The 24,856-nt window shown below is 35.9% G+C and overlaps 1 protein-coding gene across 6 annotated transcripts in view; it reads left to right on the forward strand.

Moving 5' to 3' along the window:
- LOC105470107 (pseudouridine synthase 7 like) overlaps positions 1–24,856 on the forward strand; it is a 131,071-nt gene that overhangs the window by 83,648 nt on the left and 22,567 nt on the right. Inside the window, exons 10-11 of one of the 6 annotated variants that reach the window (XR_003015490.2) lie at positions 7,911–8,100; positions 13,181–13,200. The exons of 1 other annotated variant lie outside the window; for it this stretch is intronic. Coding sequence is in view for 4 of the 5 variants with exons in the window: in XM_024789219.2 (XP_024644987.2) it covers positions 7,911–8,048 (138 nt within the window). In the remaining variant the exon portion in view is untranslated. Of the gene's footprint in view, positions 1–5,826; positions 5,887–7,910; positions 8,199–13,180; positions 13,201–21,086; positions 21,591–24,856 lie in introns of those variants that run through there. 4 more of the 6 variants (XM_071071839.1, XM_071071838.1, XM_024789219.2 and 1 more) reach the window with 4 other exon arrangements.

The raw sequence follows: 24,856 nt of genomic DNA on the forward strand, positions 1-24,856 counted from the left end.
CATACCTGTAGACCCAGCTACTTGAGAGGCTGAGGCAGGAAAATCGCTTAAACCTGGGAGGTGGAGGTTGCAGTGAGCCGAGATCGCACCACTGCACTCCAGCCTGGGTGACAGAGAGAGATTCCATCTCAAAAAAAAAAAAAGTAATAATAATAATTTTACTCCGAAGTATTTTATTTATACCGTTGTATTTTTAGACTACTTAATTGAAATGTTTTTTTGTTTTTTAGTGTATACAGCCTGAGTTATTTAACAAGCAGTTTTGGTAGCTTTTGTTGATTTATTCAGTCTCTTACCTAATATTTCAACTATTGTAATTCCATGCAAAAAGATGTCATTACCACGTCAGACAAGACAATTTTATGTGAAAAGCCAACTAGTTCATTTTTGCACTGCTCTGTTACTACTTATATGCCAAGTTCATATTCTAACCAAATGTCTTCTAATCTTTATTTTCCTTTTTCCTTTATGACTCTTGTCATATCTACATGCCATTTAATATACTTTTTAAAAAATCCAATCACTTTTTTAATGTAAATGAATTTATCTAAAAGGAAATGTTATATCACAGATTTAAGAAGGCAATAATGTCTTCCCCTATGCATTACAATAAATATATTACTATTAAAGTAAAAAATGTCGTGTCTGTGCCATCTAAAATTATTTTTAGGCAATCATAAGTTTACTACCCTTTGGGAAGCTCTATTATAACCAGTTTAATTAACCGAATAAATAAAAATTTCCCTAAAATTTATTATTTCCTGGTGGCCAGATGATTACTTAGTGACAGAAAGCAAATAATTATGGTCACTATCAGATCATCTATGCACAACACAGGAATAATTCTACCAGTTTTTAATTGTGTTTTCTAGAGAATATCTAAGGAATATGTATGAGTTGATAATACTCCTATGAGTAAAATCTGCTCTCATTCAATGCTACATTGGATAGCATGGATTATATCACACTGTTATCTGATAAATATGATTAATTCCCTCTTAGAAGGTAGGAGCTGTGTCTATTTAACTTGCCCATACAGCATGCAGCATAACTTTATGTTCATTTGGGAACTTAATAAATTCAAGTGGATGATATCATTTATTTGTTAATCACCAATCATTCTGAAAAATAATGATGTACCCAGGACTGATGGTTCCACCCCACAACAGTTGTTTTTTTAAATTGAGGGTTGAACATTATTGAAAGACCTCTACTTAAAAGGAAACACAGTAGAAAATTGTTCAGCTTTTCAACAAAAAGAGGGAGCTTTCGTCTTTGATAATTAAATTCCTTTCAAAGATAAGAATTAACTGAACATTTATTTTACTTGGAGAATAACAATATTTATTTAAGTAACAATTTAAAGCATTTTATCTAAAAAAGAAAACACTTCTTGTCTGGATTTTTAAACAATCCTTCAGTAAAAATCAGGTCACAGAATTTTTTGCAGAAATAATTAGCTATGTGTTTCATGGTAGGGAAACAGAGACTCTTGGCTTGTCTCCTTTTTTTGTTTATTTGAGACAGAGTCTCACTCTTGTCGCCCAGGTTGGAGTTCTGTGGTGTGATCTGGGCTCACTGCAACCTCCACCTCCTGGGTTCAAGCTTCTTCTGCCTCAGGCTCCTGAGTAGCTGGGATTACAGGCGCTCACAACCATACCCAGCTAATTTTTGTACTTTTAGTAGAGACGGGGTTTCACCATGTTAGCCAGGCTGGTCTCAAACTCCTAACCTCGTGATCCACCGCCTCGGCCTTCCAAGTGCTGGGATTACAGGCACGCGCCACCATGCCCGGCGGCTTATCTCTTGACACTACAGTTTTGAAATGTTTAGAGAAATACCAAAACTAGCTTCATTCTATCCCTTTCCATCCCATGACACTCCTTCCTCAAATCTAGGTCCAGCTTCCGTGAAGCTAGAGACAACTTCCAAGTGTAGAAAGGGTCTTTCTTATAGTTACTCCCATGGTCTAGTAATGCAAACGCTAAAAGAGTAATTGTAATCTAACCAGGAAGTAAAGAGACACAACTCACATAATTTGATTTTGAACATAAAATTTCCTAGATGTGGCACTTCAGAAAAAAGAATCAGTGAAGCCAAAGAGGCTGGGGAGTGTATTGTTCAATAAATACACAGAGTATTTGAGAAGTTTTATAATCTAATATAGGCTGTGACTTATAGCTTGGCACCATATTGTTATAAGCAAAATATACCTGAAATTAATTTTAGTGAGGTTTTTAAATTTTGTTAAAAATAATCAGGGAAGATCCTTTTAACTAAGAGCAAACAGCTAATTGTACTGTTTTATAATCTGCATCTTCACCACCTATAAAGTGTATGTTCCTATATTTCTTTTGGTTGCACTGTAACTGTGGTGGTAGAGTTGTTTATCTTGATTAAAAAGATGATAGAGCATCTATCTGACTGGCAATCTAAATAGAAATTCCTGTTCAAAGGTGACAGGAAGCTCTTTGATCAAATGTCCAAACTAAAGGTAATGTAATCATGTGTCTTCCTGTTGAAAATGCCCTTCATCATTCAAGATGTTTATACACTTGAATGGAGTGATTAGGATTAATGAAACTGTTGGTATTCCAAAATCCTAAATTAAACATCTATAAGGCCATAAATCTTATTTTTCTGCTCTTTTAAAGACAGTAGGAGGATAAATTGTTTTGCAACAGTAAAACTAAATCTGGATCTATATTTCCTCTCGTACAATTTTTTTTAGAATAGCAAACACATCAAACAAGACAGATAAAGCAGAGGACTTGGTCTTTTAAGTAATAGAAAATTGAGGTGAATGTCTAAAATCTCAGGCCTAATGACTCTTGGTAATGGAAAAACTCAGCCCCTTTGCCAGTACACATATACTTTTGCTTTGATTTAGTCAAGGTTGTTGAAATAATTTTGCTTCCCCAGTTTGTGCCTCCTTGGTATTGGACACAAGTCTTGCCCTCCTTTGTATTAATATTAGCTTGCCCTTCTTCCCTGCCTCTTTTTCCTTCTCCCTTTTTCCTGATGCCCTGAGTTCCCATCCCTCACTAAGGTGATAGCTTTAGACCATCACTTTAGGGTAGGCTAAGATAAGCATTCTTTCATATTTATTTGTCATAAAAATATGTATATAAATTAAGATTTAACTTTTTATGACCTGTGACCATAAAGTTCTAAGTACAAAGGTGTCTGAATTAAATTATTATAATTATCAAGAAAATACAAATAACAAAAACATGAATATGTTATGCATTTGATAAATGGGTGGTAAATATAAAAATAAACTTTTATTGGTAACCTGGATCTTAATGAGATGGATATGGAACTATTTTCTCTAATTAGTTTGTATGCACAGATGTGTATTAGTTAACACTAGGGTATGTCCTACGGGAATATATCATGGTAAGGTTCAGGATGGGTGAGAATGACATCTTTCCTTGTAAGGGGGAAAATGACTGTCATGAAAGGGGATATAGGAAAGTAAAACCTACTTCTTAAGCAGAGATACTTTCTCAGTCAGTGTCTTGGTACATTTCAGGGTTCTTATGAAAATTATTACTTGAAAAATATCCTTATTTTGTGCCACTTGGGTGTATATTTGGGAATAAGTATAAGCCAATTCAAAGACTGCTAGTATGGACAGTTACAGGTCACTTCTTTGTGGCTATTACCCTAGCCCAAGCCTTGTGTTCTCCATTAGAGACGAAGGACCATCTTTGATATAAAAGTCAAAACTGAGCTATTGTCTGTGGAATGCTAATTGCAAGGTATCTGGAAACAACCAGGAGATGCCAAGCGTATTTCAGATAACAGATTTTCCTCAAGGTATACCAGAGGTATTGGGATTGTGTATCAACCAAATTTATTTAAGACAATGGCCATTTGCTTTACAGACATTAACCCATCTTAGACAGTACATAATATTTAAATCGATTTTCTATATTTAATTCCTTATCTGAGAAACTTAGCCTCAAAGTAAAACTGTTTGTGTAAATGTTGATTTTCTGACAGTTCCTCAGAGTGAATCTCCTTCGCATCCTCCTTGTTCTGATGTTTGTTGTTGTCATTTTCCTTTTTCTTTAACTTGAAAAATTCAGAAAGGGAAGAGATTAATAATGACCCATATCCTGTGACCCAGAACTAATAGCTGTTAACATTTTGACTTTTGTGCTTTTGTCTTTTCTCTATGTGTATTTTTAAAGAAGATTTCATAAATGACAAATGGTATTAGTTTCTTGTGGCTGTTGTAACAAGTTACCACAAATTGGGTGACTTAAAAATGTATTTTCAGTTCTGGATGCTTTAGGTCTGAAATGAATCCCACCGGGCAGAAATCAAGGTGTGGTCAGAGCTATGCTGCCTCCAGAGGCTCTAGGGAAGATTCTGTTGCCTGCCTCTTCCAGCCTCTGATGACTGTTGCCATTCCTTGGCTTGTGACTGCATCGCTCCAACCAGCAACTTCCAACCTTTTTCTCTCTTTTTTCTGTCTTTGCATTGCCTTCTCCTTTGTGTGTCTGTGTCAAGGCTCCGTTTACCTCACTGTTATAAGTACAGTTGTGATTACATTTAGGACCCAGTCTGATAATTCAGAATAATCTCTTTATCTCACAATCCTTAAATTAATCACATCTGCAAAGTTTTTGGCATATCAGTAATATTTTTAGGTTCTAGGATTAGAACCTGTATCTTTGGGGGTTGGGGCACTTTCAGCCTACCACACATTTGAATATATAGTCTATTTAAATTACAATTTGGGATTTTAGAGATAAAGCTAAAACCCCACTTGCTCCCAATTTTGGACCTCTCCAGATTCTCCACAGATCACCACCATGTTTAGTTTGCCATCCTTCTAGAACTTTTAAAAGTCTTTCTCTCTCTCTCTCTCTCTATATATATATATACACACACACACACACACATATATGCACACATATACATATACACATATACACACACACAGATATCTACAGATGTAGATACACACATGTATGTAGATACACATACAGATGTGTATCTATCTCATCTATCTTTTTGTCTATCTATCTATCTATCCATCTGTCTATCTATATCTATATACAGCAGGTATCTTTACTGTCCAGCATAATAAATATGTTTCTTTTTGGTGCAAGATTGGGCAGGTTTAGTGCCTGCTATGAACAGATTCGAGTTCCCTAAACTCTGAATTCCACTCCCACAATGCAACCTCCTACACGTGCACGCTTCACTGGGTCTCTCTTTGTCACCTTATGGGAATTGGGGCTCAGAGATAGAGCACAAATTTGCTATATTGCTGTGACTAATAAATAGTTTGCTCCTATTGCTGTGACTAATGAACTATCCTGTGTCTCTGATTCAGGAGACTCATGTCTTCCACAAGCATCCAGTAAACTATGGCTGGCTAATTTGCTGGCTTCTAAGTAGAATAAAAGCTCTGACATTTCATAGTTCTTTCATTTCCAAATTTAAAGCTAGTATAGCTGATAACTGCAGAAAAATGCTATGTGAGCCCTCAAATTTAGATTTCAAAAAAGTTTAGATAGAAAACTGATTTTTTAAAAGTAAATCATATATGAACAGGAAAATCTATACTTTTAGACTTACACCTACATGCACACATACATGTATAACCCACACATATATATACACACACATATACATTATGAAAAAATCACATAAAAACTTTAGAGAACACTTGTAAAAACAAGAAGAGAAACAAGTTACTTATACTGTCATCATTGTGAAATAACAACTACTGTTAAAATGTCTTATACTTAAAAGTTGGCTTTGAAATTCCTGCATCTGACTGATTCTGCTACATTTTCTTGACAGTGAAACTATGGTCTTTGTTGGGGACTAGTGGTAATTGTGTTTTATATCAATATCATAAAGGTAAGACATATCTCAAATATGCTATATTTTCTTTACCAATGCATACTATACCTGTAAACTGCATTTTTTTCTTTTTTTAACCTTAGATATCTATTTTAATGTTTACCTTATAAAAGAACAAACATCTAATAACAAACTTTTTATCTGGCCATATTTGTATTGTTCTAAAATTCTGAGAATTCTTAAATAATACATATTCATTCTATTGATATAATTATTGATTGTCTTCATTCTTAATCCTGTTCTTTTTTTTTTTAAAAAAAACTGTCAACTGTCATTCTCACAGATGTTCTACGTTTTCCTATCCCCTGGGTCAGCTCCATTCTTTTCCTAAAACATCTTTAAATTCATTTTGAAGATTTGAAGAAATGTACTTTTTACTTGTTGAGAGAAAATAACTTTTTAAAATAAACTACTAGTTTTTTAGTGGAATCCTGGACCATTAATCTGAAATTCTGCAGTGAAGGAACATGACTATTTTCTGTAATAAGTATAACACTATTCACAGCTCAAAGAGAAGAAATAAATGCAGAAGAGATCCTTGGACCTTAGTTGAAAGAAAGTTCCACCTGAAGTCTAAAATAAAAAGAAAATGAAACAAGTAATTTTTAATATTAAAGTATTGAATAAAATATATCATAAAAATACCATTTACATTATTTAAACAAGCTCATATTTATACAAAGTCTATAAGAACTCCCCCACATATATACATTTTTAGTGAATACAAACCCGTACTTTATATTCTTTTAAAAATCGTTTAAATGATCCCTCATAGTCAAAGCAATGTTGCCAGTGTATTAGTATTTGCAGCATGTTTTCAGAAAGATAATATGTCAGAGACAATGACATGAGTCAGTATGAGTGATTTTATAAAAAGTTCATATAAGTGAGAGGATTTTAAATGTTTTCACTTCAGAGAAATGGTAAATATTTAAGGTGATCGATATGCTAACTGGCCTGGTTTGATCATTCTACAATGTATATATGTGTTGAAATATAATATTGCATCCCATAAATATATATGATTATTGTTTGTCAATTAAAAATAATAAAATAAGAACTTATCACAGATGATGAGGCCTGCTATGATCTGAATGTCTGGGTCTCCCAAATTCACATGTTGAAACTTAACCTCCAGGGTAATGATATTAAGAGATGGGGCCTTTGGGAGGTGATAGGGCATGAGGGCTCCACTCTCATGAATTCGTACTATTGTAACAAAGGCCTGAGGGAGCTTGTTTGCCCCTTCTGCCTTATGAGAACCCATATAAAGCACTATCTCATACACTGAATCTGCTGAAACCTTGATCTTAGACTTCCCAGCCTCCAGGAACTGTGAGCAATAAATTTCTGTTGTTTATAAATTAAAAAAAAAAAAAAAAAAGAGTTCATGACCCTTCAAGGTAAGTGATTTTATCGTGAAAATAAGGAAGGATGAAGGAGACCTTGTTTCAGAAATAAATTTTCGTCTATTTTTACATTTGAATGGAATAATATTTTTCTAACAATAGATTTTTTGAAAAGACGGAGACCAATATATAGCATGGTTGCAATGTTTAAATTAATGTGAAGAATGTGTTCCAAAGAAGTGAACCATTTCAAAGAGATAAAGTCCTCTTTGTCTTTTTTAGTAACAAGAACAATGGTTGTAAGAAATCTAGTTTAGGTTTTTCTAGGACCATGTGGTTTTGAGGTACTCAGCCATTTTACTTTCTTATTGCCAAAGAAGTTATCATTCAGATAAAAAGATTCTTGGAGGCTTTAAAATAAAATGTATGATTATACTTTGTCAGTAAATCTTGCTGTATAAGTCAACTTGCCACCATCGGTCTTTCCATAGTAGCTCAAGTCAACATTAGCCATGGACCACTATGACTACTTGGAAATTTTGTCATTCCTAGTGATTCTATTTTTCTATTTCATGACTTTCTGACCCTTTCTTTAATGTTAACCTCCTTTTTTTTGTGATGGCATTTCTGGGAATTGGTGGATTTATTTCACTTCTTCCTTGTTTCCCACAGCTACGCCTAAAGGTTGCAGTTTTATCACTACGTGTTTATTTCTTTGCTGCCTGCTTGGCATATGGACAATATATTTCTGCTCTTGGACCATCTGAAATTCAACAGTCTTCTCTTCACACAAGCAAAACCCAGCTTTGATGATGACAGCTTGGCCACATGCCAGGGTCTTGCTTTTAGTTACTCTTGCTTGGTAATTTATTATAAAGAAAGTATAACATCTGGTTCATTAGGAAAAAGTTATCAATTGTATGTAGTTAAAGCTGTGATAAATTTTAAAATGTGGTAGTAAAGAATCTGTTCACTGATTAAAACTAGAAAAAAGTATCATCATGACTAGTAAGTTAAGGTCAGATAATAGAAGTGGTGGGATTTGTGGTAAGACTAAATAACAAATGGGGAATTTTAAACTTTTTTGTTGCTTTTCATATTCATGAAAAGTCAGTGTGATTCATGCAATGACTCTATGAGTTAGATATTTTATGAACTCTATTTACAATTGGTGGGCATAAAACTTAGGAAGATTAAATGACTTGTCCTAGGAAATACACCTAGTAAGTTGCAGAGAGGGTCGCAAACTCTGATACCTGACTTTTTTTATGGCAGCGTGCCTATCTGAGGAGTCAACAAAAAATATATAAGTCATATCACAAGTGGAAAAAAGGAGGGAAGGATATTTAGGTTTCATCTAATCTCTAAATGTCTTCCTCTTTGGGGCCAGAAATATTATCTTTCACTATTCCAGATTATTGCTAAAATGTATTAATTTTCTTGGGCAACAGGGAATGGTTTTAGGGTTCCTCATCTATCTCCATTAGGATGGATTAATTCATTACAGTTGTTACTTCAATTCAGCCATTTTGGAAGAAGCAGAGGTTGTTGGAGGTTGAGAACTGAGAAAGTAGATTTTAATAGGAAACAGGGATTTGCCTTGAAGGGGGTTGTGGTACTATGACCAAAGAGTTAGATCAAGAGGAGAGTGTGAAAGTTGACAGGGTATAAAAGGCAACCCTAGACAAATTTAGACCACTCTCTGCTGTGGTAAGGGCCAGACAAGAAACCTGGGATGGAAGTAAATCAAGGCTAGAGTTAGCAAAAATCATACTCTGATTCAATATTTGTTCTTGCCTCGTTCATCTTTTTCTGGTTTTGCTAGATTTTCAAAAAGTCAGTCCCAAAAGCTACTGTCATATGATATGGCAGAGCACTTCTGTTCGTGTCAGCTAAGGGAAAAGTCTGCTGCAGTTAAGATTGACAGGGGCAAACTGAGGTGGGTGGGGGACATAGGCAGTAGCTCCTTTGTTCTGTCGTTAATGGGAAACAGACATCTAAACACCTCTTGTAAATGCTCGAATTTATCTCAGATATGTTAGGCACCATTATGGTATCCTTTATTCGGTCTTTGTACCGTGAGTATGAAGACCCTTCCAGCATTTTTACGATGTGCTTCACTTTGTGAAGACATGTTCCACCTTAAGAAGACTCATCTAAAATGAAATTAATGAGTTCCTTCTTAGGATTGGGTTACATGCCGATGCACATATTTGCTTTAGACACACCCTTTTTCCACAGCGACCCAAAGGGCAGCTGGGCATTTTATGTAGGAAAAGAGAATTCTTTGTGAGAATAGCCTCACGTTTGGTGAAGAAATTTTACCCAAAACTGAAATACAATGAAGGAGGTGCAGATTCTGTTTCAACTTAAAAAGTTCATGTTCTTTAAAACATGAAAATTTATTTAAAAACCTTAGCGATACCTTTCCAAGTAGAATAATTTTTCTACACAAATTCCTTCTCATTGATTTTTTCCTACTTAGAAAATTTCCATTTTTTAATGATTTACATTTACTCACTGAAAGATTGTATGAGAATTAAAGTCAAACTAAAGAATAAGGATTTTTTTTTGTTAGACAATATTTTAAAACTGTTTTAAGAAAGATTTAAAAATTGAGAAAAAAATCCTAAATTTTGGTCTATGGTTTTCTCTGATTTTGTGGGCTACATCGTTAATCAGAAGGCTATAATTTATTAGATGAGTGAGCAACTGCCAATGTGAGATTGTAATTTGTAGACAAATAGCTGAAATTATTGGTTTGGGTGAATTCAACATATATTTTACCATTTTGTAAATTTGCCCAACTTGAGATACTGCTTTCAGAGAATTTATCAGAATCATATATATTAAGTTCGTAGATGATTATTTTTGTGTGTTCCTTATTTTGAGGACACATTTAGACTTTAAACTGTACTCGCAGTTACAGCGAGGTAAATAGCACTTGCTTTTCTGATTCAAAAAAGTGTTTGATGAAACTACTTCTCAACTATTTTTTTTCTCTTGCAAAAGGACAAGTTAATATAAATACTTTCTGGTACTTAGAAAAGTCATAATTTTCTAGCATCTCAGTCAGGACTCTTTTGGCACATATTTTGCAGTCTCCCTTTAATTGTTGACTTGTATATTCATGTGTAGTTAATTCAGTTTAAACTGACTACCAGGGAAAGGCTTCAGGCTATTATGTGGAGATTACAATTATGTTCTTATTTCACTTGTGGAAAGGGCCAACTGTGAAGTACTTCTAGGAAGACTATCTCAGTCTCTGTGCTGCGTATGGAGCTGTGCTGGTGAATAACTGGTTTGCCTTTTAAAGGTTTCATAGAAAGTAATATATGTCTTGTCTTATCAACCTTGTCACTTATATTCTGAAGGCTGAAAATTCTGATTGTCTTGAAAGCAAGAAAGGGTCATCCCTACAGTTTCAAAAGATGAGCAAGACAGAAGTTTAAATGTGTAGCTATTGTTTCTTCTGAATATTGTTACTTATTTTAAGGATAGTAATACAACTTATCATGATGAATTTAAAATGTTTTAGTCAGTGAAAGGTAGAGTTGGTTGCAATTCTAATTAATTTAGATTCAGACAAATTAATTAAATCAGAATTTCAGAGAGCATGCATTAAATATTATTTCCAGACTATTTACATTTTTCATAATAAATTCACAGAAAATGGGAGGCAATATTTAATCAACTTAATAAAATGTTTCTTCAAAGCTTTAGTAGAGCAATTATAAATACATAAATTAATTTGCTAAATAAAAATATTGCATATGTTAAAAAGTTGAATAGAGCACCTATTGAGAAATATATTCATGCAATTCTACTTCATTTATATAACTAGCAAATTTGCCTTCCTTAAATTTTTCTGAAAGGCTGTTTACTTTTTGAAACTGTGCTCATATAGTCTTCACATCTCTTGGGCCCCTGAAGGAAAGATATAAAGTAATCAAAGGAGGAAGGATCCAAAGAAGCAGAAATATAATGATTAGAGAGCCAGAGATATTATTTAAATTGTCAGTGGAGTAAAGTTTCAAAAAGCAGTTCCTCATTAACAGTGTTAAGCGCAGCAGAAAGGTTCAGTAAAACAAAGACTAAGAAGCTCACATTGCATTTGGCAATTTGGGGTTCATTTGTGATTTTTCTGAACGCATTTTGAGTAGAATTATCAAAATCAGATTGCTGAAGCTAAAGGAGAAAATGGGAAGTGAAAAATTAGAGACAAAAGATCTGGTTAATTTTTCAAGTCTGGATGGCTAAGGTAGGGAGCAGATGGCAGAGGAAATGACGGGGCTAAGGGAGAGTTTTGAGGAAGGAAGGCAATTGTGCATGTTAATACACAGAGGGACAGCCACTGTCGGGGAGAAGTTAAAAAGAAGGGAGAAGAGAGGTATTCAACAAATACTGTATATATGAATTTCTTTATTCTATTAGTAAAAATTTAGTTACACCAAGAAGCAACTTTTTTGGGGCTTTAGAGTTGACAATCAGAAGTTATAAAATTGTATTTGTTTCTAAAGTTTATGGTGTGTACTCCCCCAAACTACTTTAAAAATCTACTCACATCATTCTTTCTCACCAAATTGCACCCAGTTGGGAAGTGTTTACTATTTCCTGTTCTTGGGGAGAGCTTAGGTGAGATTACTATTATTTCTTAAATATATATATATATTTCTTAGTAAACTTCATTTTAATGGGTCTCAAAATGACAGATTTTTGGTCAAGTTTTTTTCATTAAAAAGTACTGATTTTAAAAACTAATCACTTAAAATGGCCACACACATTAAAAAAAAAAAAGAAAGAAAGAAAGAAAGAAAAGAAAAAGAAAAGAACAACAAAAACCAAAGTGGTCCACAAAACATTCTCCTTTCCTTCTGAAGGTTTTATGATGCATTGTTATCATTAACCAGTCATTTACTATTAAACTTAAATGGCCAATTGAAACAAACAATTCTGAGACTGTTCTTCTGCCACTGATTAAGACTAGGGTGACAGGTATTAGGGACAATATTCATTTAGCCTTCTGAGCTTTCTGGGCAGACGTGGTGACCTTGCCAGCTCCATTGCTTTGATGACACCCACAGCAACTGTCTGTCTCATATCACAAACAGCAAAGTGACCCAGAGGTGGGTAGACTGAGAAGCTCTCAATACACATGGGCTTGCCAGGAACCATATCAACGATGGCAGCATCACAAGACTTCAAGAAAGTAGGGCCATCTTCCAGCTTTTTACCAGAAGTGCTATCAATCTTTTCCTTCAGCTCAGCAAAATTGCATGCAATTTGAGCCATGTGGCAATCCAGTACAGGAGCATAGCCAGCACTGATTTGGCCTGGATGGTTCAGGATAATCACCTGAGCAGTGAAGTCAGCTGCTTCCATTGGTGGGTCGTTTTTGCTGTCACCAGCAACGTTGCCATGATCAACACCAGCAGCAACAATCAGGACAGCACAGTCAGCCTGAGATGTCCCTGTAATCATGTTTTTGATGAAGTCTTCATGTCCTAGGGCATCAATGACAGTCACGTAATACTTGCTGGTCTCAAATTTGCACAGGGAGATAGCAGCGGTGATACCATATTCACACTCAGCTTTCAGTTTATCCAAGACCCAGGCATACCTGAAGGAAGGTAGTTTTAATCGCTTTTTCTTGTTCTTGTATTTTTAATAGGTATAGTTAAATTAAAGCAGTCCAATTTACTCAGAATTTCTAGGAAGTTATTTTGGACAGTTTGCCATAGCATTTTCTAGTATCTTCAAGCAAAATTAGTGAAGGTTGTTATTTGGATACATTTGAATGAGATAATTTTAAAATAGAGAGAAAGTCATGATGGAAATAAAATATGCAGATTTAACTTTTGATCCCTCTTGTAGGTGAGAGGTGATTATGATTAAGTTTGATTGTTGCCAATGAATTCTTAAGATACTGCTTCCTTTTGCAGAAAAGGTCTGCCTCGAATCAATGGGGTAAAAGGAAAGAAAAAGGAAGTTAAGTAGCTACTTTGTTATTTCCAAAGTAAATAATTATGGAATAAAATGTATGTAACTACCTCAGCCTGTGAAAGGTCGATTACTCCTTTAAACACTTCAGAGGTGGGTACATTAATTGTTGTATTCCTTGATTCTTACTTTTGTTATTGAGTTAGTATACGGACAATGCAGCAAATATAGAAATCTTTCTTTTGTTCCAATACTTTTTCCTGTTAGACTCCAGGCAAATTTCTAAAAATATTTGTACCTATGTAAGTAGGATAACTAAATGTCACCACATCTTAGAAGTTTGATTCATTCTGTCAGTCTGCTTGGACTGCAAAGGCAATTATGAGGTAAACCAAAACTTTGAATTTGTTTTGTTTGGGAGCCCCTGAAATTTCCAGTTTTTTCTGAAGTCATTCATTTTAGTTAAGGGCATATTTGGATTGTAATTTGCATCTTTTTTCATCGAGACTTTAAGCTTGGCTTTAATTTCCTCACCTGCTGGTTAAGAGTTCATAAAATGTTTGTGTGTGTTTGTTTCTGTGATATGAAATAATTCCAGTGTGTTTAACAGTTTCCCAGAACGAGAAACTGTGCATCCTGGTAGATTTTCAATCTACTGATGGCAAGGAAAAGCAATGATATTAATATAGATTATTTCCACTCCTCTATTTTTCTTTTATCTTATCCTTAAATGTGACCAAGCAACATAAACTAACTAAAGTCTTCTAAATGTATGAGACATGTTAGAAATGATAAATCAGTGAGAATGAAAAAAGGATTTGAAGTTATCTCTAAGCAGAATACTTACTTAATATATACTTATGCAGCATTTACCATGTGCTAGACTTTGTGCTAAATATTTGCAAATATTAGTTCATTTTGAGCTCCTAATACCCAGAGAAGATAGATACCATTGTTATCATTCACATTTTACATATGAAGAAATGTAGGCATTGAGAGGTTGAGTAACATGGCCAAATTCACAAAACTTCTGACAAGAAGCTGGGATTCAAGCTCTCCGATCTGTGTTCTTAATTATTCTGCCTAGTTATTCTGCTTCTCATTATGTGGTGATGAGTTAACTGCATTGTTGTAAGAAAAAAAAATGATGACCTGGTGAATTTCAGTCTTTATAGTGAGTTCTTCAAATTATAATTTGTGAGTGAACCACTGGCCTCTCTCCTTAATTAAATATTAAGAAATATAAGTGCAGAAAAAGTATCTGATCCATCCTTGTATCCTGAATTTCTTAGCAAACTAAAAACATAAGCATGTGATCATTGTACTTCAAAGGGAATCTTTTTTGCAGATAGATGAATAGTCCCAATTATAAACCTTGTATTCCTCCTGAATTAGGCTTTTTACTTCTCTGATTGCCTAACTGTCCAGCAATTAGGCTTAGTGTTAGGCCACTGCACTGAATACCTCTAGGAGGTGCCACTCATAGAGCACACATGGCAAATGGCACAAACTACCTATATGGCTGAGTGCATTGGCTCTGCTATGTAAGTCAGTATTCTTTGGTCTAAGTCATTAGTGATGAATGGCTGCTTCACTGTAGACAATGTGTGCTAGTAATCCCAAGAAAGTGAATAGAAGGTTTGATAGGGTTAATAGCAGTGATTAATTCATTAATTCTTTAATTCATTGAGACACTAGAATACAGAGGTTAGGAGCTGGGGTCTAGAGTCAGAATATCTGGACTTAAATCCCAACTCCCTACCTTAACTAGCTGATGACCTCTGACAAGTATCTTTCTCAAGCCTTTGGAGTTCTCACTTATAAATAAAGATTTTAGTTCCTACCTCTGGGATTTTTGTGATGACAAAACAATTATATTACAGTATGTTAAATATTATATTATATTGAAAGTTACTTCACCTCCCCGGGCCTATGTTTCTTCATTTATAAATGGAGAAAAGGAGGCAGGAGATAGGGATGTGGGTGAGGCAGGGTAGAGTTGGGGTATGCTGGAGGTGGAAATAAAGGAGGATGAACTGAGGTCAGTGGTTATCAAGGTTTTGAGTTTGACAACCAGTGAATCACATATACCCATATATGTTGTACTGGGGGTCCCCATCAAGATTTGATGCTTCACTGGAAGGTTTCACAGAACTCAGAAAGCTGTTATACCCATGGTTGCGGATTATTACAGCAGAAAAGATACAGATTAAAACCAGCAAAGGAAAAACACACAGAGGGTGAAATCTAGGGATAAGCACATGGTTTCAGATATCTTCTTCAAGTGAAGTTGTAGAAACAGCAGACAGTGCTTCATTCTCTCAGTAGCAAGTTGTGACAGCATGTGTGGCCAACCAGAAAAACGCACTCCAGCATTTTTGGGATCAGTCTTGGGGATCAGTCATGTAGGCATGAGGTGCTGTTGTGACTGACCTTAGCTACTCAGTCTCTAGTCCCTCGCAGAGGTCAAACTGACAGAAAATGGTCCTAGGTCCCAGGTGAACAAAAACAGGCATTCACCATACATCACATTGTTAGCAGAAACACTTCCGGTATGGCCCAAGGCTCAGGTATAAAATAACATGTTTATTAGGTAGGATATTCCAAGACCTTATGGGTTATCTCTTAGGAGCCAGTGAAGGTCAGCCTTGAAGACGGTTGGAATGCACAGGATTTGAATAGCCCAAGTCCAAGTTAACTCTTTACTGCACATACATATATACTTATACATATTGCTTAGGTCTAATTCTTCCAAAATTTACGTTAAAACCTAGTTCTTGTTGTGGTGGTATTAAGAGGTGGAGCCTATTTGGAAATAATTAAGTAATGAGGTCTCCACATTCATGAATGGGATTAGTCCCCTTATAAAAGAAACTTAAAAACAGTTTCCTGGCCCCTCCTGCCATGTGAGTTCATAGCATTCTCTGCTGATGCCATGTGAGGATGCAATAATAGGTGCCATCTTTGAAGTACAGAGCAAGCCCTCACCAAACACTGAGTGTGCTAGTGCCTTGATATTGGACTTCCCAGCCTCTAGAACTGTAAGCAATGAATTTATATTTTTATAAATTACTCAGTCTCTGATAATTTTGTTATAGCAGCCAAATGAACTAAGGCAAATATACATATATGTATGCATACACATAAACAGATATATATATATAAGATATATATATGATATATATAAAAGATATATATATGATATATATAAGATATATATGATATATATAAGATATATATATGATATATATATACACACACATATTTAAGGTTTTGATGAGGCTGGAGTAGAATAAAAATCATCAAATTGCCAACTTTTTAGTGTTGCAGATAAAGCTTTTAAATGAACTGTATTCAACTGTCACCATTACTTAATAAAATGAAGGTCATTTTTACTAGCAAAAAAGGTAGAGGGACTGAATTGCAGAATATAGATGTACTTATTGAGATAAGACATTCATGCATACATATGCACATATGCATTCACAGAGCAAAAATATTAAAATGCATACATTTATAATATAAAGGCTTCTTTTATACCATTTCCATAAATAATTATTTCCTTGAACAATTATCAATTTGGAAATCTATATTTGATTATATATCACAAAGTAGAGCTTATTCATCCAACTGTTTCCTATACTATGTTATTTTTTCACAGTTTAACATAGAAAATACCGTTTGCAATACATAGAAGTGTTGGCCAAAAGTAGAAAATAAAACCTATTTTATTTCATTTGGAATATTCTGGGAAAACTAAACTGAAAGTCCAAGCAATGATTGTGTCATACTTTTGGCTGCAGTTTGGATGACTCACTAGAGCAGCCTGTGCTTAGGAAGCTCAAGGGTTCCCCTTATACTGAGCACGGTAAGCTTGAGGGTTGGAGGTGTGTGGGCATTACGTGCCTCAAAAAGAGCAGTGCGGAATTTATCTGAGAAGAATGTTTTGGATCAGACCAAGAAAAAGTGTTTGGGAACAACTGGGCCAGATGGACTTCTTCAGTCTTAATGTATATTACCTGACTTGTGGAAATACAAATAAGAAAAACAAAGTGGATGCTGCTTTTAAGGAGTTAGTGATATAGCTACAGAAATAAAACTAATGGGAATGAAACAGTACAAAGTAATGAAATGCTAAATAAATGGACTAACTACATAGAGATGAGAAGATCTTAGAATGATGGAATTTTCAGGGAAGATGTGAAATCTGATCTGGACTATAAAGAACTAGCAGGATTTGCATAAGGAGAAGGAGAGAGCTTTCTAGGTGGGAGAAAGAAAAGGAACTGAGGCCTAGAGGAGGGATTAGTCATAGACCATGCCAGCACCAGTGGTGGCCCCAGAAGCTTAAGTGGAATTCAGTCTTATTTTTAATTTTTTAAATGAGAGTCTTGCTCTGTCACCCAGGCTGGAGTGCAGTGGTGCCATATTGGTTCATTGCAATGTCTGCCTCTAGGGTTCAAGCGATTCATGTGCCTCAGACTCCCAAGTAGCTGGATTACAGGCATGTGCTACTGCACCTGAGAGACAGGGTCTCACCATGTTGGCTAGGGTGGTCTTGAACTCCTGGCATCAAGTGATCTGCCCACCTCAGCTTCCCAAAGTGCTGGAATTACAGGTGTGAACCATGGTGCCCGGCCCAGAACTCAGCCTTATAGAAGAATAAAAACATTGACTTCCTAGTGAAGGACCAAATGAGGCAGGTCTAGAAAGCTAGGTAGTAGAGTTGGACTATGAATTGTGCAGACAAGACATACAGATTTGTGAGGGGGCGAACATCTGTAATTTATTGAGCAAATGTATATTGAGTACTACTGTGTGTCAGACGCTGTGTATTGTACCTGTAAGTAGTGACTATGTCAGATGTAATCGGTGCTGTCAAATGTTTAACAATAAGCCCCCTGGGGGAAAATATGCCCTGAGTCATAGTGTTTGCTGATGTCTATGGTATAAATGCACCCACAATGGACAATTTAAAGTTATCAACATGACTTTGTTGAAGGCAGTGTTTGAGAAGACATGCACACAATCCACTTTCTCCAGCTGGTGAGAGCCAGGTCCAGCACACCACTGGATAATCCCAGGCATCGTAAATCTGAAAATTGATATCTCTGGGAGAGCCATCTAGCAGTATTGTTGAGGGTAATTGGTAGAGGGAGGAGATAACAGCCTAAGCTTATTTGCTGTACCAGGCATAGAGCAATAAAGGCTGTGCTGGAGTGTTAGCAGTGAAAATGGGGAGAAAAATGTGTACAATGGAAATATTTTAAGGGAAGAAAGAGTGAGACTTGGAAAAATAGCTGTGGATGATGAAGGAAAAGTCAAAGACTGACTTCAGCAATACTACTGAATTCAGTAGTCAGGGAGGCCTATGATTAGAAATAGTGTGGTTGGTTTTATAGTTCTCCACTCCCATGACCTTTCACCCTAGCAGCTGAGGTTCTTTTGCTTCTTTTAAAAACTTAATCCTATCTCATGCCCTGGGACTAATCCTGGACTATGCAAAGGAAGTTCTTAAAAACTTTACTGGAAGCAGCTGTGTGATAAGATGAAATAAGTCGTGGGTTCAGGAATTGAAGGTTTGGTTTTTAAACCCTGGCTCAGCTACTTGCTGGTAACATGACCTTGAATAGTTTGCTTTCAACTATTAGCCTTTAGTTTCCTCATCCGAAAAGTTAGGACTATAATGATGGACATTTCACCTTCACATATACTATCTCATTTAATCCTCAAAACAACTCTGTACAGAAGACCATTCAAGTCCTATTAATGCCCTATATTACTCACAAGGAAAATGTAAGTCAGAGGATCTTGATGACTTGCCCAGGACTCATAGCTAGTGATAGAAATAGAAATGCAGATGCATTGATGGCAAATATTAATGATTGTTATGATTTTTTGAATCCTACCTATGTGCGAGGGACTTTATATGTGCCATAGCATTTTACTTATGTTACCTCAGTTATTCTTACAATCACATTATGAATTATCACCCCTATTTAAAGAAGCTGAAGTTTAGAATTTAGGTAAGTTACCCATGTTCAGAGAGCTACTATGTAATGAAATGCATGTTTTCTACTTGACACATTAGTTCTTTTCTCTTTTAAGGGATGGTGTATCCAATATAAGTAAAATCACTTGGTAAACTTAACTCCATTGTGGATTCCATTTTGTTATTGCTTTGTTATTATCTATCTTTTAAGTTGCATAACCAACTATTTGATTTCTTTTGAAATTAATAATCCACAAATATTACAAGTATGCAAATAGTGCAAGTGAGTTCAATATACTCACCATACTTTAATAAAACCATGACTTTACTGCTCTAAAAGCAAAGTATAAGATCATATCTGTTCATAACATATTTTAATAAAACCATTTTCATTAAAAAGTGCACAATTAGCATTAAAATTAAAATTAATATTAAATTGATAAAATCAAAATCTTAAGGGTAAGACTATTTTGCATTTTAACACATGTATTACAACCAAAATTTCACATTGCATGAAGTTATTTGTGTGTTTGTGGGAGCTATGAATTTTTTAAAATGTGGAAAACTGATTCCAAAAATAAATAAATTAATTTAAACACAATTACTAGACAGTTGGGTTCAATTCCCTTCAAAGAAAATATTTCTAGGCACTGCCTGAAGAAAATGCCATGATCAAGGCCATGCAAACCTCCAGGATCCAAGAACATACTTGAGCTATTTCAGAAAATTATTTTTCAGTTGCTTAATTAACAGTTTTTCCTATAACTCTGATTAAAAATAAATTCAAAAGTATGGATAATTATGAGTCTATTTTAAACACTACAAATGATTGGAAATAAATAGGTAAGCTAGGCAAATTCCTTCCTTTTCTTGGGATATTGGGCAAAATTGCTCTATGGTATAAGGCCAGATTTCTAATGTAGCCTCTGAAGGTTCAATCTATATATTGTTATTCCAATGCCTTTAATTAGAATTACTCTTTCATCATGCCACTGAAATAGCTTTATTTGATCTATTTGGTCAGAATTAATGAAAACTTCTGATGGATAGAGAAGGGTTGATACAGCATGTTTTACTCCCTAGATAACTCCTGCAAAATGCTACTAGAAAAAGAAGTTATTCCAATATATCTGTAAGGTTTTCTGTGTGTTTGATCAAATTAGAGAAAAATATTTAAAAGGGACTAAGTAGAGTTCATGTTCTTGAAAATCAATTATATTCAAAATGCTCATTACGGCATGGTATATTGAGTTGTCCACATTGCAGCAAAATAGAGGTTGAATTTCATGACTCTGCACTTGGAACAGAAAGAAAGCAGAACCCGTCACTGGAGGAGAAACGTTGTAAAGTAGAGAACTTTTGAAGGAACATAGAACTTGTTTAGTGCCAGACTCCTCTTCTGTGTAAAGTCTGCCATCTACCAAAGAGCTGGACTGTGGAAAAACATTCATAAAAGAGACATTGAGTAGGTAGATAGCGATCTTCTTAGGGTTTTGTGTAGGATCTTGGCCTTAGCAGAACGCTGCAACTCTCTTTACCATATTGGTTCTCTCTTCTGAGCAAGCATTAGGTGCTCTTCTGGTTTTCATGCCAGTAAATAATCCCCTAATTTATTTGATTGAATACATCTATGTAATATATTGTTTTTAAAAATTGCAGAAATATTTTCATAAAAACAATAAATTATAGAAATCATATAGAATACTATCATTCTTCCACTTTCCATAATTCTCTGTGAGACTGTTTAAATCTAAACCAAATATTCTTCAGACTCTAAAATTAACTTCTAAAATTATAATGTTATCTTACATAATGAAATATTTCCTTAAATAATATTTTCTCCATAATTTAAATTAAAAAAACCGAACAATGAAACTGGTGAAATGCTGTGATTCTGATCTCTGCCTATATCTCAGGTACCCCAGGAACCCATGTGGAATGTTTATTAGGAAGTATTCTTGGGACCGACACAGAGGAAGGGATGTGATGGAAGCAAGATTGGGCATAGGAAGAAGTGGAGCTGTGATGTGATCCCAGTGAAGGTCTTAGCCAACACGTGGGGAGCTCTGGATCTAAGAGGGTCATTCCAATTATTTTGAATTGTGGCTGGGGCTGGACTTTATACTCCATGTAAATTAATTACTGGATATGAACTGACCTTGGAAGGAGATGAAACTTTGGGGGAGGCAATTTTCTAGAGCCATGACATTCCAGCTAAAGAAGGCTGATAAGTGAGGGCTATTTTCAGGCCATATTCCCAGCAGATGGGAAATAAGCCCTTCCTCCTTGAAGAGGGATCTAAATGTCCATAACAATCCATCTTGGATTTCATTTATTCTGACCTGATTTTATTTGAGCTTTCTTTCTCCCTGATGTTCAATGAGAGTGAAGATAATCCAAGCAAGTGGCCAATTACTTAAAATCACAGAAACTTTGAATTAGAGATATTCCGTGGCAGTAATAGATTTGGTTCAACTTTTCTCCAGTAACACTTGTCTATCATCATAGTTGGATTGATACTTGGGAAATAAAGCGAAAATACAGATGAGAATAAAATACTGACTGTACAGTTTACTTTGTCACCACAAAGTTCCAGACTCCTATGGATTGATGAAGAATGGGATAAGATGGAAAGGTTTTTTTTTTTTATTATTATTTTTTTTTACAAGATAAACTCTTGTAACAGAAAGTCAAGTGATATTTCTCCTGTTTTCCTCAAATTTCTGCTAAGGTAAAAAACTGAAACAAAAGTTTCTAAGATATGAAACAAAAGTGTCTAAGCTCCTATATTCTACATTGAAGGAGCTTCCAGAAGTTAGGTTAGCTATCTTCCTGCAGATCTTAATTAATTACATAGCTAACCCTGTCACCAACAACCACTTTCACCCCTTCTTCCTCAAGCCCAAGTGAAAGAAGGGTCATCATCAGTCTTTTGGAGATAGTAGTGTCCATGCAGAGAGGCGAGAGGGAGGGAGTTGTTTTCAATCCTCAGTATCAAGGAGGGTTGTTTTAAGATAATCACTTACACAAGGTTAAGGATGCAGCAAAGGGAGATGGGAATCTTGTTCCCCAGTTGGAAATCAGCTTATCAGCAGTTTTGCTGAATTGAGTCTGCACTACCTGAACAGGGGAGGGAAGAATTGGAGAGAGATGTGAGGCTCACAGCAGCACAATGCCCTCACTCTCACTTTTTGGCGTGGCAAGAATATGTGAGTTTCTCACAGAGGAGAGCTGGTCTTGACCTGTGTTGCTGATATCGAAGCTGGATGAAGCACCTCAACAGCAAAAGGCTGCAAACAATCTTCCTTTGATGGGGAGCTGATTTTCTGCTTCAGGGAACTCTTTTGTGGTAAGGACCCTGGAGGAGCCAGCTTTTGGATACCAGCCACACTGAGGTCATTGAGAACCAGTGTTGGGCAGTGAAAAGGGTGACGTCTCCAAAGAGGGCCCACTATGGGAAGCCATGTGAGGTTTCAATAAGCCAGACACTTTTCATGCTCGTCCACCCTTCTCAGTTCTGAAAGTTGAGCTTCAACGAGTCACTGTCCACTAATGGAAGCACGGCCAGGAGATTCTACTGTTCTGGGATAGTCTCCTCCTTTGTTGGTTTTTACTTTGTCTGGCAGAACTTACTCTACAAGTGGAAAGTTCTCCCTGATTGTAGCTGGAGGCAGATTGCCTGGATTTATATAAACTCTACCTTGCTAATTGTATAGTCCTTTGGTAGTTTAGTGAATGATTCCGTGCCTCAGTTTTCTTATCTGTTATTTGGGGATAATAAAAATGTAATGTTATGGAGTTGTTGTGAAGTTTAAGTGCACATAGATTGTATAAATCATTCAGTCTAGAGCCTGGACTATTGTATAACCTCAGTAGATACTATTAATGAGTGCTGCCACAGCTTGTTATCCTTTTTTTTTTTTTTTTTAAGTGAAAGCAAGTTTATTAAGAAAGTAAAGGAATAAAAGAATGGCTACTCCATAGACAAAGCAGCCCCAAGAGCTGCTAGTGGCCCATTTTTATGGTTATTTCTTGATTATAAGGTAAACAAAGGGTGGATTATTCCTGCCTCCCTTTTTAGATCATATAGGGTAACTTCGTGATAGTGCCATGGCATTTGTAAACTGTCATGTACTGGTGGGAATGTGGCAGTGAGGACAACCAGAGGTCACTCTCATGGCCATCTTGGTTTTGGTGGGTTTCAGCTGGCTTCTTTACTGCAGCCTGTTTTATCAGCAAGATTTTTTATGACCTGTATCTTGTGCTGACCTCCTATCTTATCCCGTGACTTAGAATGCCTTAACCATCTGGGAATGCAGCCCAGTAGGTCTCAGCCTCATTCTATCCAGCCCCTATTCAACATGGAGTTGCTCTGGTTCAAATGCCTCTGACACTACTGGACATTTGATCTCATTTTAACCTACTCTTCTATCTTCTCAGGCCTTTAAAGAGTGAGTAACGTCATAGGACTCCAGAATATCGAGTCTTGGAGAATAGGTATCAAGTTATCTTTCAGGGTCATTTAGGACATCACTAACCATTACCATGTTTCTGGAAGAAATTTGTAATTGTGTAATACTATTTATCAAATGGTTAGCATTCTAGAAAGCGAAACTTTTAGATTTCCATAAGGAAAACAGCTCTATTGAATAAGCATTGCAGAGTGGCAGAGAGCACAGGCTCATAAATGAAGTTACTCTGCTTCTTTATTTGTATATGAAGTTAGGGACCATTTCTATAGTTCATCACAGCTTGTCATTTAATTGTTTGATATTGCACTCTGCCATGAATCTGCAGCACACATAGTTGGGACTCTGGTGACATCCTTCTCAACATTTGTGAGGTAACTGAACCATCTGGATTTCCTGCTGTTGGCTAAGTTCATGATTCAAATCAAATGCCTGACATTGCCATTATCTTGGCTTAAACAAATGACTCTCAAATATCAGGGTAATTAAACACCATTTGGAGGAGCTTCTAAAAACACATGTCTTCATATTTCACCAACAGAAATTCCGATTCAGTAGATCTGGGGTTGAGCTCACAAGGTAGTCTATATATCACACTTTTTTTTTTTTTAATTTTGCTTTGTCACCCAGGCTAGAGTGCAATGGTGCGATCTCGGCTCACTGCAACCTCCGCCGCCCTGGTTCAAGCGATTCTCCTGCCTGAGCCTCCCAGGTAGCTAGGATTACAGGCATGTGCCACCCCAGCCAGTTAATTTTTGTAATATTTAGTAGAGACAAGGTATCTCCATGTTGGCCAGGCTGGTCTTGAACTCCTGGCCTCAAGTGATCCACCTGCCTCAGCCTCCAAAAGTGCTGGGATTACAGGCATGAGCCACCACGCCTGGCCAGATCACACTTCTTTGAACACTGTCCTAGAGCAGAATTGTAGAATTCTGTTGGGACTCACTCATTATCAAGCACCCATTTGGATATTGATGTTAGCCTGGAGTTAACATATTTATTGAGCATGTACTACATGCTCAGAATTTGCCTATATTTACTTATTTTTACATTCCAAGCACCTTGTACTCAATTATTGACTGATTAAATAAACACAGGATGGGATAAATTCTCTGATGGGAGCAAATAAAGGGCAAAATGCAACTGGTCTTAGAAGGTCAGATAAGTTTCCTTCAGAGAAAGTACTAATAAACTGTATTCCGAAGAATGAACAAAAC

This window comes from Macaca nemestrina, chromosome 10 (genome assembly GCF_043159975.1).
Source record: "Macaca nemestrina isolate mMacNem1 chromosome 10, mMacNem.hap1, whole genome shotgun sequence".
NCBI lineage: Eukaryota > Metazoa > Chordata > Mammalia > Primates > Cercopithecidae > Macaca > Macaca nemestrina.